This window comes from Neodiprion pinetum, chromosome 2, assembly GCF_021155775.2.
Source record: "Neodiprion pinetum isolate iyNeoPine1 chromosome 2, iyNeoPine1.2, whole genome shotgun sequence".
In the NCBI taxonomy this organism is placed as follows: Eukaryota; Metazoa; Arthropoda; class Insecta; order Hymenoptera; family Diprionidae; genus Neodiprion; species Neodiprion pinetum.
In genome coordinates this window covers 13,787,500-13,803,262 of record NC_060233.1, presented here as the reverse complement: position 1 = coordinate 13,803,262, position 15,763 = coordinate 13,787,500, and the positions used below count along the sequence as shown (strand labels likewise).

At 34.1% G+C, this 15,763-nt stretch overlaps 1 protein-coding gene across 2 annotated transcripts; it reads right to left on the bottom strand.

Moving 5' to 3' along the window:
* Positions 1-1,124: 1,124 nt before the first annotated feature.
* LOC124210943 (beta-1,3-galactosyltransferase 1) lies at positions 1,125-14,499 on the bottom strand. Of its 2 annotated transcripts, none has more exons than XM_046609423.2 (6): positions 14,364-14,499; positions 8,667-8,807; positions 8,159-8,417; positions 4,662-4,924; positions 4,094-4,368; positions 1,125-3,213 (listed from the first exon to the last, which is right to left on the bottom strand). In XM_046609423.2, the coding sequence occupies exons 2-6, from the start codon at positions 8,685-8,687 to the stop codon at positions 2,790-2,792; spliced, it is 1,242 nt and encodes a 413-aa protein (XP_046465379.1). In that variant the 5' UTR covers positions 8,688-8,807; positions 14,364-14,499; the 3' UTR covers positions 1,125-2,789. The 2 variants fall into 2 exon arrangements, with proteins under 2 accessions (XP_046465379.1, XP_046465380.1); XM_046609424.2 differs by having other exon boundaries at positions 8,213-8,417.
* Between the last annotated feature and the right edge of the window lie 1,264 nt (positions 14,500-15,763).

Below are 15,763 nucleotides of genomic sequence, written 5' to 3'. Positions count from 1 at the left end.
ATATACGGGATATTCCTACTGTCGGGAATCGGAGTGAGTAACTCCGATTGTCCTCGATGTCTATAATTGATGGCCTCCTGTCCCTCCTTTTCTGAGGTATGTATAAATGCAGAGGCCGGCAGACTCGATTTCATTGCATTGGTGCAGCAATGATGGGTATCATCGACGCTGTTATTAATATATGTGTACGTGAAAAAGCACTGCAGTAATACAAGGAAATCTTAATCTGTTACAGAGTATATATAATGGAATAGTGTGCGTACAATATTTGTGATTCATCTCTGAATTATACGTTTTTATACAAGGAGTTATTAATGGCCAAGGTTTGTGACATTTTGAATATTAAATATCTGATTTAACACTGATGTGAATATTATACATTTTTGGTACCTTATATCTAAATGCATACGATTTCAATATTTGTTCTGAGATTCGAAAATTTTATTTCTTGACTCAATATGCCGATAAACGCGAATTAAATCTAACAAAAATCAATTCATCTGTAAAATGGACGTTATAAACACAGAGGGGTAAATGATATTCAAAATAAAAATTTTCCAATCAAGGATACTTCAATGCCTAATCTCAATGGAAATTACAATTTCATTTCTGTAGATGAGATATCTTGTTATATAGTACAGTGGAACTTTAATTAAAGGCATTCGGATTGAGTTCAATTCCACGAGGCGAACGTTTGTTTACATTTTGTTTGCTCATTCAGAATGCATAACGAAGAGTGCCAACATCGGGACTTGTACTCTAATCCGTTGGCCTCAAAACATTAATAAACTAGCCGAACTGATCGTTCGTATGTGGTACGTCATATAAAAATTTAATTTCTATCGTCTTGTTTCCAACTCACGTTTGATTACGTATCTACATGCAATCATTTGTACCGTTTCTCTACATTAAAAATTACCTAACAAACGTATTTTTAAAGATCACTGTTTTTTACTTATCAAATAATTTTGACTCTCACCATTCTTAATTTTGTTGAAAATTTTTTGGCTAGTATTAGCATCTCTACAGCTCACCATTCATTCAATTTATACCGTTTTTAATCGTATTACTTTTGGTTAGAAATGATATAACCCTCTCAACTTCTTTTCACCATTCTCGAAAGATTTTCAAATATTTCAATTTCTGTTCTGACGATTTTAAGATTGGTCTCATGGTGGAATGCATTTGCTCCCAGTTTTTTTTTTTTTTTGACCACTGAAAATTTTGAATTTATCAAAACCAACGCTTAACGTTTTCCACTTTGTGAAAATCACATTGAAATTCCGAACAATGAGAAATTAATTTTTTTACTAATTTTTATCACAATAACAAAGGATTATTTTCAAAAGCAATAATATTTCATTCGAATGTTTTCAATCTTCACAGAAATTATATTCCCTATTTCAATTAATTTCCGATTAACTTCCTAAAGGATTCAATTTTCTAAATCTATATTTTACAATGCGCTTCGGTGATTCTCCCTAATTACCGTCTAGTGTAGCTTGTACCTGCTGAAAATTGAAGAAAAATTAATTTCGCATTCTACGTCATTTCAATGTGCTATTCATAGTGCAAAATGTTTCAGAATTTATTATCGAAACGTTAAAGATTGTTTTATATCCATCTAAAATTTTCAGAGTACTCAAACAATTAGACAAAAAATTTCACGATTATGAAGCCAATCTTATATCTGATTCGTTATCTAGATGGCATTTGGATTCTTTTTTTTTCATTTCATTTTGTTATTCAAATAACTCGAAACTTACTAAAATAGGACCTATTCGAAATATAATCAGTTTTAAATTAAAAGTAGTGCTTCGATTGAGATCGAGATCATAAAAATCTGATAAACCGCTCTCGAGATATTATTTGAATTATATGCGATTTGCTAGATCTCAGAACGTGAAGTTCGGTTAGAAGCTCAATTTTTAATTTTCGGGGTGATTATAATAACTTTTCTTAATCTCGTTGCTCGAAAAATAAAATGACGGAAAATTGATAAAAAATAAATAAATTGTAGGGTTTAGAAATGCTACTAATATCCGTACTAATTTTTATAAAATTAAAAATGGTGACTGTTAATGTTAATTGATTTTGCATGGAATGGCTTACATATAGGCCACTCCATGTTAACCAACTTTTAAGTCGACGTTATCCTTCCTTGGATTAATGCTGGATAAAAAAAGGAACTGTCTTAGTCAATCGATTTATCATGAAGTGCTCTAAAAATATACGTAAGTATGCACATCTATTACTTATAAGTATATTGAAGACTCTTCTTTAACAAAAATACATTCAATTCAGTGTCACCAGTCTCACGTAACCAAAGCTGGAAAATTTTCTAGCAGGATACTAATACGTTCAGATTCCAACACTGTTGATAATTAGATATCCTTAAATAACTTGTCATGTGTAATAGTATTGTGGATACGTTTTATAGATATAAGTATAAATCGCTGTATGTTGTTGAGTTAAAACTTAAGAGCCCCTCGAAAAGTCTAAAATTATTCGGAATCGAGTTGAATTCAGAGTCACAGCAGTATTTATGAATAAATATTATAATTTTTGATCATGTAACAGCCCAATTAGTAGCCAAATAAATATAAAATCACTACAGGTGGTTAATAAATAAAAAGGATTAAAAAAATATGATTAAAAAATATCATTTGTGATGTTTGTTTAATACTTGTTCATTTTACGACTTTAATTTTGTGGACAACCGAATGACAAACAATGAATATCCGCCAATAATTAATCTGAAATCAAATTTCATGGCGAATTTAACTTAGTCAAACGCATTTAGCCACTGATCTACCGCGATCGGGATAATACCTAGTGTTTCTTCCTTTCCTACTTAAACTAGGTTGCTTTTTGACAGAGGCTGATGGAGCTACGCATTTCAAAGTAGAGTTATTTACACGTTTCCACATAGCGTACAAATTCGATGCCGAAACCCTGTGTGCAGTAATAACATTGCGAAACACACAAGGGTCTAGCTTTCTGGAGACAAAGCTGAACCCTGGATGATTGGTTGGCCGTAATTTGGCGCGCCTCGCGCAAATTCCAGTCAGGTAAACGTCCTCCAAATATATCAATTGTGTATCCAATGCAGTCGCATACAGCTTGGAAGCCACATCTAGACTCATTACATATCCAGTACCAGAAAGATAGTTCGGATACATTTTTTCGGCATACATATACTTTGGCATGAACCTGTTTGGTGACATAGTAAATTGTACTTGTGATCTGCAGTGTTACTCTTGAATGTGTGTCAAGGAGGAAAATAATTTTATTACTTAATTTTTGTTACGCTCAATAACAGGTTGCGCAATAGAACTGGTCAATTTCATTCAAAACTTCTGACATACTCTAAAGATTGTTCTATTTTTCTGAATATTCTCTCAAAACATGCAAATCGTATTTTCAACTACTGCATAGTTTAAAAATATTTTACACCTAATGTAACCTAGATGTCCAAAGAAATATGAGTGTACACAATGTAATATCTTGACCCATGGGCTGCGAAATTTTTATTGTATATTGATATCACTGAAAATAAAAATGGAAAATTAGTTCTCGACAGATCACCCTGTCCAATGTAGATTTTGGGATATTTCATGCCTACCATCAGTCAAACTGTCATACAGATAAGTGAATATCGCGATGTACATAAATTTGTATTTATAGCAACAAAATCACAGCGATGAAATGATTATATATGACTGAAGATACACAGAGTGAATTGTTAACGGCGTGAAATGAAAACTTCGTCATCTATAGGTTATAGGTGTTGTAGCTTTTACAGTCATATTGCCTTGAAGATCTAGATTACTTTGGGTGTAAAATACTTGAAAAATACAAGGTAGTTGTAAAAAATGTATATTGTGAGAAAAATTTCTAAAAATACAATGTATTTTAGAAGACATCAAGGACGAGTTTTGCAATACCTTTTTTTCTCACTAAAAAAATGCCCATTCGGTGGGTCACTAAAATACAAATCTTTTTATCTTAACCGGAGTGTGCCAAAGTTTTCTTGTGGATATCGGCCAGTCCTGTTACGTATCTTTGCCTTGTCAATCTAACAAATGCTTACCACTTGTTCTTCGAATCAGTGATAGGTTTGGCACGGCAAATGAGAGATCCCATCAGAGCTCCATTGGCCTTAGGTCTCGCTTGCAAGAGTCTTATTAATACTGGTACGTTGACAAACATATCATCGTCAGTTTTCATTAGATATTTTGCCTGACCACAGTTCAACGTAACCCATTTCAACATCATGATCGATTTTATTGTTAAATTATTATAGGAGTCTTGAAATTTTTCCTGGATTATATCTTTATATTGCAAGCTTTCATTTTCTATATTCTCCTGAAACAAAAAATTCAAGGCATATTGGTATTAATATTCATTGGAACAGATATGTTTATCATACGGGAATACAGTGATTATAGTGATACGAATATACTGTTTCATTTTTCAAAGATATAAAAGACATTCACGAATAGATACCAGGTTAAAATTTTAGAATTTCTATGAAGCTGACCACCTTACACAACTGCTTTGTCAGGTATCTATGAGGAAAACTTTTTGTATCCCTGAATCTAGAAGAATAAATGAACAGCATAAAAGATACCAAATAGGAAAATTAAAGCTCAACTTACATTTAAAGTATCGTTGCTGCTTTCTCCCACAAGAAATGCTACTTCTACTGTTGCGTTATAATTCTCTAGAATAGTTTTGTTTGCCCACGTATCCCTTATAGCATCTCGCGCTTTCTGATTCGATACTGATGAGCAAACAACTATGATTAGAATTGGCGGAGTGACGCAGATTCCAACCGGAGAAATTATTGTGGTATTACTTTCTGGCTGTACGTAGATACGTACGTCTCTTGTGGTATTGTCAGCCCAGCCCGAAAGTTGAGCTAAAATATAATCCCTATTATCAATATTAGAAATTATTAATAAATATTGTTTGTTAAAAATATTGAAAAAATTTATAGCCCAACACTGCGTTGTGTAACCCAAAATATTTCGCTTCAAATTGAGTGATATTTTTCTACCAAAAGTGAGTTTTAATACATACAATGCCAGTTTTGTACAGACATGTAGTATTATGATTGTATTAACATTTGAAAACAGTCAAGGTGAATTCTGAGATCATTGCCTAATGATTGTAAACAGTTTCAACTCTGCTCTGGTATGTAAGCTTTCTCTAAAAATTAACATGCTTGTATTAAAAACAACATTAATATTTTACGTTATGAATGTGGCCAATCGTTGAAGAGTCGAGGGCACCGTTCAGATGAGTGAATTATAGACAGCAATGGTTAATTAGATTATGTTTTTATTTCAAAGTATTTCAAGCTCAAAAAAATGACTGTCAAAAATGAAACTTCTGATAAATAGAATGCGAGTTTTTATGAGAAATAGACGAAGTATAAATCTGCGAATCTTTTTTAAATGCACTTCATGCCAAGCTATATTCCCTTTGCAATTTCATTCAGCAACACAAGATTCGCATTCTTAACACAAAGATCAACTTTGGTACAAGCTCTGAATTGCAGGAAATAAAAAATTAATTTTCTTACTTAGAATTGGCAAATGACTAGAAGCTATTAGCTCAGTTAACTAAACTCCAGAATGTCAGTACGGTAGCGATTAGAAAGTGAGGATTGCGAGGAACTGTTCATGTGTTTTTTCGACCTTATCCAATATATGTGAATGTAGATTCTCGGTGTCTTAGGTCCGAATGAAAAACTGTCAATTACTTGACATTGCGGCCCTTTGAGGAGGGCCCTTCTCAGAAGCTAATAATATATTTATAAAGATATGAATTATACAGGAAAAGATTAATATACAACCAGAAGAGAAAAAAGAAAGTAAGGCAAGAAAAAAAAAATGACGAGCCTAATACTTATTTCAAATACATGACTTACCACCAAAAATCATAATAAACTTCCAAAATGTAAAATTATCAGAAAAGTAGAGAGACTGTTATGAAAAGTCAAGTCAGAAGAACAACATAAAATTATCAATCTGTAACTTTAACGAGGTTATGAACAGTCATTTTCAAAAGAAATCAATATTACAACGGAGGAAAAAATCAGACAACCACTTACGATAAAACCACTATGAGGAATGATTGAAATCATAGATTGTTATCAAAATGGTGATGAAAATCCTTGTGTGTCAGTAGATTAGCCAACCACATGGTTGGTTAATCAATATTTATCGAATAAACCAGTTTTTGTATAGTTCATTTATATAAGATTCAATGTTGTGAGAGGAATAATGCGTTCGACTCTATCGTTAAATGAAAGAGTTTTCAATAGATCACTGCTACTCAGATCTGAGTGTTAGGTGACAATGAGTTTATGGCATATACCAAATGTCAGTGAAGGATAATAGCTGCAGTGAACGAAGCGGAAGAATTGTTAATTAACAACAATAATCCATATTTATAACATAAGCGGTAAGTTGCATGTTTTTGTTGTACCTTTAATTGCGAGTTCTGCCTCCTTGGATATTCACCTCATCAATTTCTTATAAAATGTAAACTCAATGATACACTGTGGGAAATTTTTATCGGAAATTCCGTACATCAATTTCCGTTTGGAATAGAGACAAACGCTTTCAAGTTCTTATCTACACAGCACGAGAACGGAATTGGTATTGATTTGGAATAATTCCGAATTAAATCTCTCGCCTGCTGTTTGTTGGCTTCACAGTCTAATTTGAAAACCGGATTTGATGAACTCGCAATGGTTGCGCGATCATAAACATGTATACTCAGTAGGGTACTAAATATTTTGTTGTAATGAGGCAGAAGTTAGTAGCGTTATTGTAACAATGCAATTTATAAAATATCGTTATTTTGCAAATTTTATAGGGTTGTCTGAAATTCAGTAAACCATAATAAAGCAAACCATACTATTATATTCAGACACCTAAGTTCTTTGAAGTCAATTTATAATTACGAAATGGTAATTTTTTTTGCAATGTTTCATCCAATTAACATTAATAACTCCAACCTCATTGTAACTACCCGTTACAACATGTTGCGATGGACCGATAATAATTAGATGGAGTACAGTAAATGGGCTATTCAATTCTATAAATATTTATCTCTTCAATTAACACGCGTATCAGCGTTATTTCATAATATTTGTCAAGGACATGTTGTACGCGCAAAATATCTATGGTTGGTCTCTCATCACTTTTGTGACCTTTCATTTCAGAGTTTTTTTTTTTATCCAACCTAGGTCACGCGATAAATCAAAAACCATGAAAATATTTGAAAGAGTGGCAACAATTCTCCATAGTGTTAAATAATATTTTCTGATTATTTCCTGATTTTTCACGCTAAAAATTTCAGTATTCCATGACCTATTGCCAGTGTATCTACGAAATGCGGGGCAGCTTTTGTGACCACTGGAACCTTAAATTGTGTACCAGAAGGGCAGAGCATGAAACTTGAACAGTATTACTCTCGAAAGCAAATTTGGTTGAATTCGGGAAAAACAATTACAGCTTCTAAATAATTGGGGGAAAGAACACGATGCATTTGCGATGCATTTCTCGGTGGACCAACGTAATTCCCTAACTTCCTGATTCTGCCGGTTTTCCCAAATTATTGCCACCCTGTTTTATCAACCTCTGAAATGCTTTTCAATTCAGAATATTTCCTCCAGATTTTCATAAACACTACTTGAGTTCAGTATTGGTCTTGATAAGAGACTCAAAAACAGAGGGATCATCAGCTTCGACAATTCTAATTTGTATGGCCTGTACTACACTGTAAATTAAGACCTGATCGATCTACCGCAAATAAAAACTCCAGTCATCCCTAATTTTGAGTACCGATAATGAGTTTTTGATAAGTGAATGAACTTCAGTTTGCTATTCGAAGGTATAAAATAGTGGGATTGTGACTTAATATTGTATCATTCATTAGCATTCTTTTCAATTAAGCTCGATTAATCAAAACGTCACTTGAAAATTCATTTCGAATGGAGCAAAATTTACTCAATCTACTGAAAAAGTAGATTTCTCTCTTTGCCTTTTTATGAATCCGTTCACAGTGTTCCCACGATTTTCGATTATAGTTAGTTATTTAATTTAAGCATGGATGAGTGAGCGAGTGAGTAGATGCATACCTACGGAGGTCACGGACTGCGAGCCCCCAGCAGGGCTCAGGATAGGAATCTCACCTAGGCCTTGGAGGGGCCCTTGGGCGGAGTGATAAACCGGGACGTACAACAGGGCCAGTAATGTTAGAACCGCAGCAAAGACCAGGAACAAGCGTTTCAGAAATGTTGACCTCCCCTTTTTCGATCCATGGTTGTTTATGCTGCTTGCTGACGGCAACTTCAATGGCATCAAATATTCTCCGTCCATCTGCCTATCAAGAGCCCACTAAGAAATGGAATGATTAACATTTTATGCGTCAGAATGATAATTCTCGGTTTTACTTAACGTGGATATGTTATTCTAATAAAATTTTTCTCAGTGTTTTAGCCCAATAGGCACCTTGATTTGGAATAAAGGAAACTATGAGTTCTTTTAAAGAAAGCAAAAGAAAAAAAAACATGGTTCCTTCTACAAGATGACTTTGTTTCATAAAAGAAATCATATGAGAGAAGTAGACAGTACAATCTATCTTACCCTTCTTTCAACACAATACATTATTTTCGTCTTGGTATTCCATTAACACAGACTAGAGCATCCTTCGATGTCCGGGTGTATTTGAAAGTAGAAACCAGACATAAGATTGAAGTTTCCCAAACTTTAAGTTTTTTCCAGAACCTGTAAGAGAACATCACGCCGAATTAGTAGGTGACAAACTTCTGAATAGCTAATTGCAAGTTTGAAATGAAAAGTCTTATCCGACGCAAAATGAGGTTTGGAGGCTATTACTAATGTTAACGTAGAACAGGGAATGAAACTTTTATTAATCATTCAGGGTTATAGCTTGAAAGAATCTGCGAATATTAATCACATGCTCGCCACTGAAAATATAGTTTAGGGTAACGGGTCATAGAGACAGCAATAGTTTACTGTCCATTCGAATACATCTTTCATGACAAAACTAAATATGCAACGAAACCACGTCTGATCGTTCGGAGTGAAACGTGTGAAATTTCCTAATAATTTACTTACTCTCTAAACTTGTGTATTCTGTAAATTTAGCTATGTCTTAGAAGAAAACACACGGGTTAGCACCTGATCAAGCATCTCAGATTATTTCAGGATACCGCTACACAATTTTAAATTTCTTAATGTATACTGTCCATCTTCTAAAAAAGAAATAGAACTGGTAGATTTTGTTTTACACTGACTCTCAACTTATAAGGTATTTCCCATTAGATTTAACAGATGTTTGAATTTGGAATATGATTTTCCACAAAATTTTGGTATTCGTTAACGTGTTTTACCTTTTGAAGTTTTTTTTTTTAAACACTTAATTAATATCGGTTCCTTCAAAGAAATTAACATTAATTTTCTCACCAACCTATCCAGAAGAGTTACTGGAAGAAACGTTGATATAACATAAACACTTAAATAAAAACCAGTTTTTTATAATTTTGGTAAACCTTGAAAAGAGTTAAGGGGGTCCTCTGGTTTGGCGCCCTGATTTTTGAGCATTTTTTGGGATTTTTTTGTAAAGACCAATGAAGAGATAGAACTTTGAACTTTTTACCATTTATTCATACATATTTCAAGAGTATACAGTTAAATTTTTAGATAAAAATATTCAGTAGACTTAAAGTGATAGTGGTCTGAAAATACCCGCCTTGACAAAAAGGACGCCCACTTCCTCCGTGATATCAGTTGATTGGCTTATCTGAAACAAAAAAACCCGGCGGGGTTTCAGTCTGTATACTTAAATACACCGAGTGGACTGCGATCAAAAAAAAATTTTGAAAGTTGGATTTTTGACAGACTTCGGAACACAAAGTCCGAATTTTATGTATTTTTTGTCAACTTTTTGATAAAAAAAAAAAAAAAATAGAAATTTTCAAATTTTGGGATGATAATATTCCACTCGATGCGTCTAGATGTACTGAGTAGACCCTATAAATTTGAAGTAAATCGGCCAAGCCGTTTTTGAGATATGATGGAGGAAAGTTTGAAAAACATGGTTTTGAGAAAAACGCGTTTAAAGTTTCAAGTACAGTTATAACTATAAAAATTCTAACTTACCACTAATCTGCGATGTCTGGTCCGTAAAGTACACCTTCCTCCTGCTCTTGGACGTCTTTCAAAGCAGATTTTTCAGCTTTTGCCTCAATTCTGGCTTTTTTAGTGGCATCACTGATACGTCGCTCGGAGCGCGAGATCCGCTTTTCGTCACGTTTCTCAACGTAAGCATGTGCTTCGCGTTCTGTGGGGCATCCCATGATTGTAATTATTTTTAAAATCCCCTGGAACCCTTCGTTGAATATTATCACTGCCAAAAATGTTGCAATTTCAACGATTTTGGCGCCAGAGTGAAGGTGTTTCAGGGCGAATGTCCAAATTAACGAATTGAGGGATTCATTGTTGTTCTGCGTCTCGGATCCTAAACAACGGGTCGGCAGGTCATCGTTAGATAAATCTTCATACACAGGTTCAATTACTTTCCAAGACTTCGGGTAATAACGGTGGCTTGTCGTAATGGAATTTGTCGAGTTCACCCAGAGCTTCCGCCTTGCGCCACTTGCACCAGCTGTCTTTACTTTCGGGACAATATTGATGCTGAGGATTTTTATCTGATGAACTCTTATGGTAAAATGTCGCCCAAATTTCTTTCCTCATCTTCTTAATGGAATCTGGATGTCGTCGAATAGCTAGTCCGTAAAACTTAGTCATTTCTTTGATGACTTTATCAGTCAGTTTCCCTGCTCCTTTTCCGCCTGTTCCTTTATTATCTTTACCCTTTTTGAGACGACGGAGTCTTGTTCCCATTCTTTTCTCGACGTGACCAACGCATTCTTTTTTCGTTACAGCAGTTTTTCCGTACGGTTTAGAATCCAAGATCCCTTTACAAGTTTTACAATCCCCATCACCAATATATGTGAGGTATTTAACTTCATTTTTAACCAAAGATCTTGCAAACATCTGTACAATAGCACTAATTTCCATCTTTCCTGAACTTCCAGTATGATTAATGGTACATTTATCTACGTGAGATTCATACCACATTTCATATTCCAGTGGTTCTGTATTTTTTTATTTTTCCACATATTACACGCTGCGCTATAACTACTCATGACCATAGCATCTAGAACTTTGCCAGTATACTTTCCAATTAATGTAGAAACCCCAAATAAAGATGAAAAGCCTCGTTTTCTCCAGGTACCGTCCCCCGATACCGTAAACTCATCACGTACATTTCCTGCTTCTTCATTCATTGTTTTTTCTTGCGAGACAGCAAATTACAACACAGATTCACAAGCTGCAGATGAAGCTATGCGTATATTTTCTAGAAGTGCGAAATAAGTTGAATTCGAAATACCAGAACAAATATCCACAAGACTGCAGAAAAGGTTTACACCTTCATGATCAATCCCTAATAACCGCATGACAAATACAAAACAACGATTGATTTCACTTGCATGTTGAAGCATTGGGCCCGAGTTTATAACTTTTTGTCTTGCACAGTTACAAGACTGAACTATTTTAAAACCTAAGCCATGATAGCTAGATTGCGCGAAAGACACATCACCTTCACACTCTTTACATATTACAGTATTGGAAATAGTGGAATATACTGTCACAAACTCTAAAATATAATACCCAAAGTTTGAAGTAATAGGAACCTCCATGTCCATGCCGCCTTGAAGTTTTTTAGCAGAAGCTGATGTATAAACTGTATCTTGTTGGCTTGTGAAACGGTTTCCAGCGAATTGTCGTTCTTTAGAACGACCAGGGTGAACATTATTTTCCGAACTTCCTTTTCTACCACTCATTTTTTAAATAAATAACTTTGAACCGATCACTTGTTTCAAAAAAATTTTTTCGTAGATGTTGTGCTCTCTGAAGTTAAACCAAGCCTAAAATAAGTTTCACTACATGAATAATTACACCAATACTTTCCTAAATTTGTTTCAACTTGTCTACACTTGTATAAATATTTATTTGTTCAGAAGAGTCTCAGGTATAAAGCCGACAGAGAACAATAGGCTCGACCTCCAAGCGTTCCGCTCAACGCTCCGAACACCTGTCCCTTCTAACTGCTGTATCTTTATAATGCTCCGAATATCGAAAAATCACTTTACCTCCACATTCTAGACACATTAAGGAAACAATTTATGTAAAGAAAAAAAAAAACCGATTTTTTGAACTCATTAAACCAGAGGACCCCCTTAAGTTTCCAAAATATGAGTGGTTTGCCTCATTACGGTTTACTGAATTTTAAACAATCCTGTAGTTACAAAGTGATGTTTTTTTCTTAAAATGCATCGTTGCATCGTTAATACGTTACGAATTTCGATCTCAACTATACATCACATGACATTCTCAATACTTTCAAGTTTCTTTCAAAATCCTAGTCAATCCTAAAGTGGAACAAAATTTACATGTCAAAAACATCAGTATTTATCATATTATGATGTCGAACAGCAATTAGCAGATATGTAACTGTTATCGTCTCTGTTGTTTTCTGAAGCAAACACAGATTGTGGTATCTCAATTACAAAAAGCAGATAATTATCACTGCTAACGAAGTGATACACTTCATTGATCGCTATACAGAAGTTCGAGAGAACCAGTGACAACAAATTCAACACAACAAAAAATGTTTGTTGAAAGCGTATGGTTGTAATTGTTTTCTCGAATGTCTGCCATCAAACTTCCAGGTTGTATAACCGGAATAGTATAATTACTGCAAGTCGCATTTACTGCATCTGACACTTTGGTATGTACGGATATTGGATACCCATGTACGATAGTACAGTACAATCTTGATTATCCAAATCAATTGGAACCAGATCTAAATCGAATTAAGAAAAGTTTGGATAATGGAACTATCATATTAGATGAAACGATACTACATGATAAAGAATATCCGAAACATAACTCACATATTTTTGTGTTACTTTTACACACATAACGTATGGCGTCAACACACGCCGCTCATTCTAACTACTTTTATGTGTTGGGTTGGTTAAAATATTGTTAATTTTAACATAAGATTGCAAATGGTTTTTCTCTGATATATTTTTTTCCCAATAGCATGTTTATTTATTCAACTATTTTAGCCCTTCTTTGTAACAACAGAATGTTTAAGTAAAGCAAGACATAGTTCGGATAACTGAGGTTCAGATAATCGAGGTTCTACTGTACCTGCAGACGCTCGCGGCAAAATGTCTGATGGTATGCATTAGAATAATTACAACAATCTATGTAATTATATGCTCATGCCAAAAGTAACGAAACTAAGAAAAACAAATGTTCATTGCTCAAATTATTTGATGCTGAAAATCAAAGTGCATTTTATACGTAAAATTCCACAAAAATTTTTGCCACTTCAAGAAAAATTTATCACAGTCTTTCTTGGTTTTAACCATGCGTTGTATGAATCTTACAAGGTAAAAAAGCAAAGAATATGGTAGTACCTTATTGAAATGGAAAAAAAATTTGCATGCAAACTAATAAATTTTTTTTATTGCGAAGAGAAGCCTACTGCCTGTACAGTGAAAATATTATTACATATTTTTTTCCTTTTCACGATTAAATGAGATAGTAACAAGATGTAAGATTTAAACAGTGGAAAAGTATTAATTATTATTAGTTTTCATACGAATGACTCGCCTAAATACTACGCTGAAAACTGAACAGCCTGCTCCAGCAGCATTCTTGTTTTTCATATAATGTAAAAAGTAGTTTTATGATATCAAATCTAACCTTGACGCCGAACTTCGAATGTATTCAGTGTGCAATGGTGAAAATATTCTAATTTAAAAACTATAGTCTAAAAAATTCAACGGTTTTCTCGCGCTGCAGTTATGATTAAGTTCGTTGATGTTAGTTTAGCCAAGTACAAATAGTTCCGAAATTTTCATTTCATCCTTAATTCTTTATTTTTCGTGTTGATTTCTTACGTTGACTGAAGAATATATTTCTTATTATTGCAAAGTAGTTACGTACATACCTAGCAGTACGAATTTTAATTTCAATATTTTTGTAGGTAATGATATTGTTGCTGATAGTCAGTTGAATGTACAGTGTTATTTTGGTGGTTCCTAAGTTACAAAGTAAATTTTTGTTGGTACTTTCTACTTTAATGTATTTGGCGTAACATTTTTACACCTGAGGTGCTTTTTCAGGATATTCATTAACGACGGATTGTTGGATTCTGCGAATCGTACTTTTATTTACCTTCATTTGTTCGGCGTTTGTTCTGCAGTGTTATCAACATGGATCACCTAGCACTCGAAGAACTACCATTTGTCACCATTCACGAGCCACGGCCACCATTCGTATTACGATAACGTGGAGCGCAACGAGTGCACACCTTGAATCAAGGAAATTTACTACTCCGTATCGTCAACTCCAATGAAATGTTTGGAGAATGTATGGTTCACTGTAACTAATCGTGATTGTAGCACGGGGTGTGCAAATTATAGATTCAACACGTGAAACAGTCTAGACTGCTAGCCTAACGGGGCTTTCCGTAACCGAAAATGGACGAAATAAATGGACGGTCGGTACGTAAAGACGACAAGAACTAATGTTACCATCACGTGTACTCACATGGATAATACAGTGTCGGATATTATTATGACCATGAAACGACAAGTAATTGAAACTCATTTCAGCAAAACCCAGCAATGATAATTAAAATCATATGGATATAGTGCATCGAAGAATGGATTCCAGTATTTTTCAAAATTGGGAAAATTTTCACCAAAAATCCAAATGGATTAGCTTTACGTTTTGGACCAAAAAACTTTTCGTCTCAGAATCGATTACAACGACCCTTTCGAGACTAATTGGGCCCCAAGGATTGCAAGACAGGTATTTGGAGCATCGTGGAACTAGCACCTGAAAAGATGCGAAGGAAATACGAAGAAATTTAAGCGGGTATTATTCATTTTATTCCAGGTTACGTATGATAGTATCAATAAAATATGATAATCTCGTATCCAGCAGAGGTGCGTTGTACCTGTACGCAGGCCGAAACTTAAACTGCACTAAAAAACTACAATCATAACTATCTCATACGACATTATTTACATTCTGCTTAATGCTATGTATATCGCATTTTTCCGTATACAGTAGTCAGACTTGTTATGTAGTGTTCGCTCATTGTATCACATTTTTTTTGTCTCGAACTCCAAACTATTGGAAATATTATACTAATTATAGCAATTAGAATTATATTACAATAATTATTGGTATATCTCATTACTAGCGTAATGTATTAGTATAACATATTATAATTATACAATTCGAAAACTTGGTAAAATAGTGTACACCACACCTGAACACTTGTACTAGGACTAAGGCTTATTAAATAAACTAAAACTAAAACCTTGTAGATATGAGTTTGTGATTTTTATCTTCCACCTTTCTGAAAAATCGTTGCCAATTTGATGTTTTTCAGTCGTCAGTTTTGATTCGCTGCTCGCAGCATACCAAAACTATGCGTAAAGAATTCTTTTCGATAAATTACATCGATGTGGAGCATGAATGAATTGATTAAATTGGTTCCCAAAATTCGCCAGAACTGGACTGAAGATGGCCGAACGGGTTAGCTTTGCATTTTTGAAATTCTC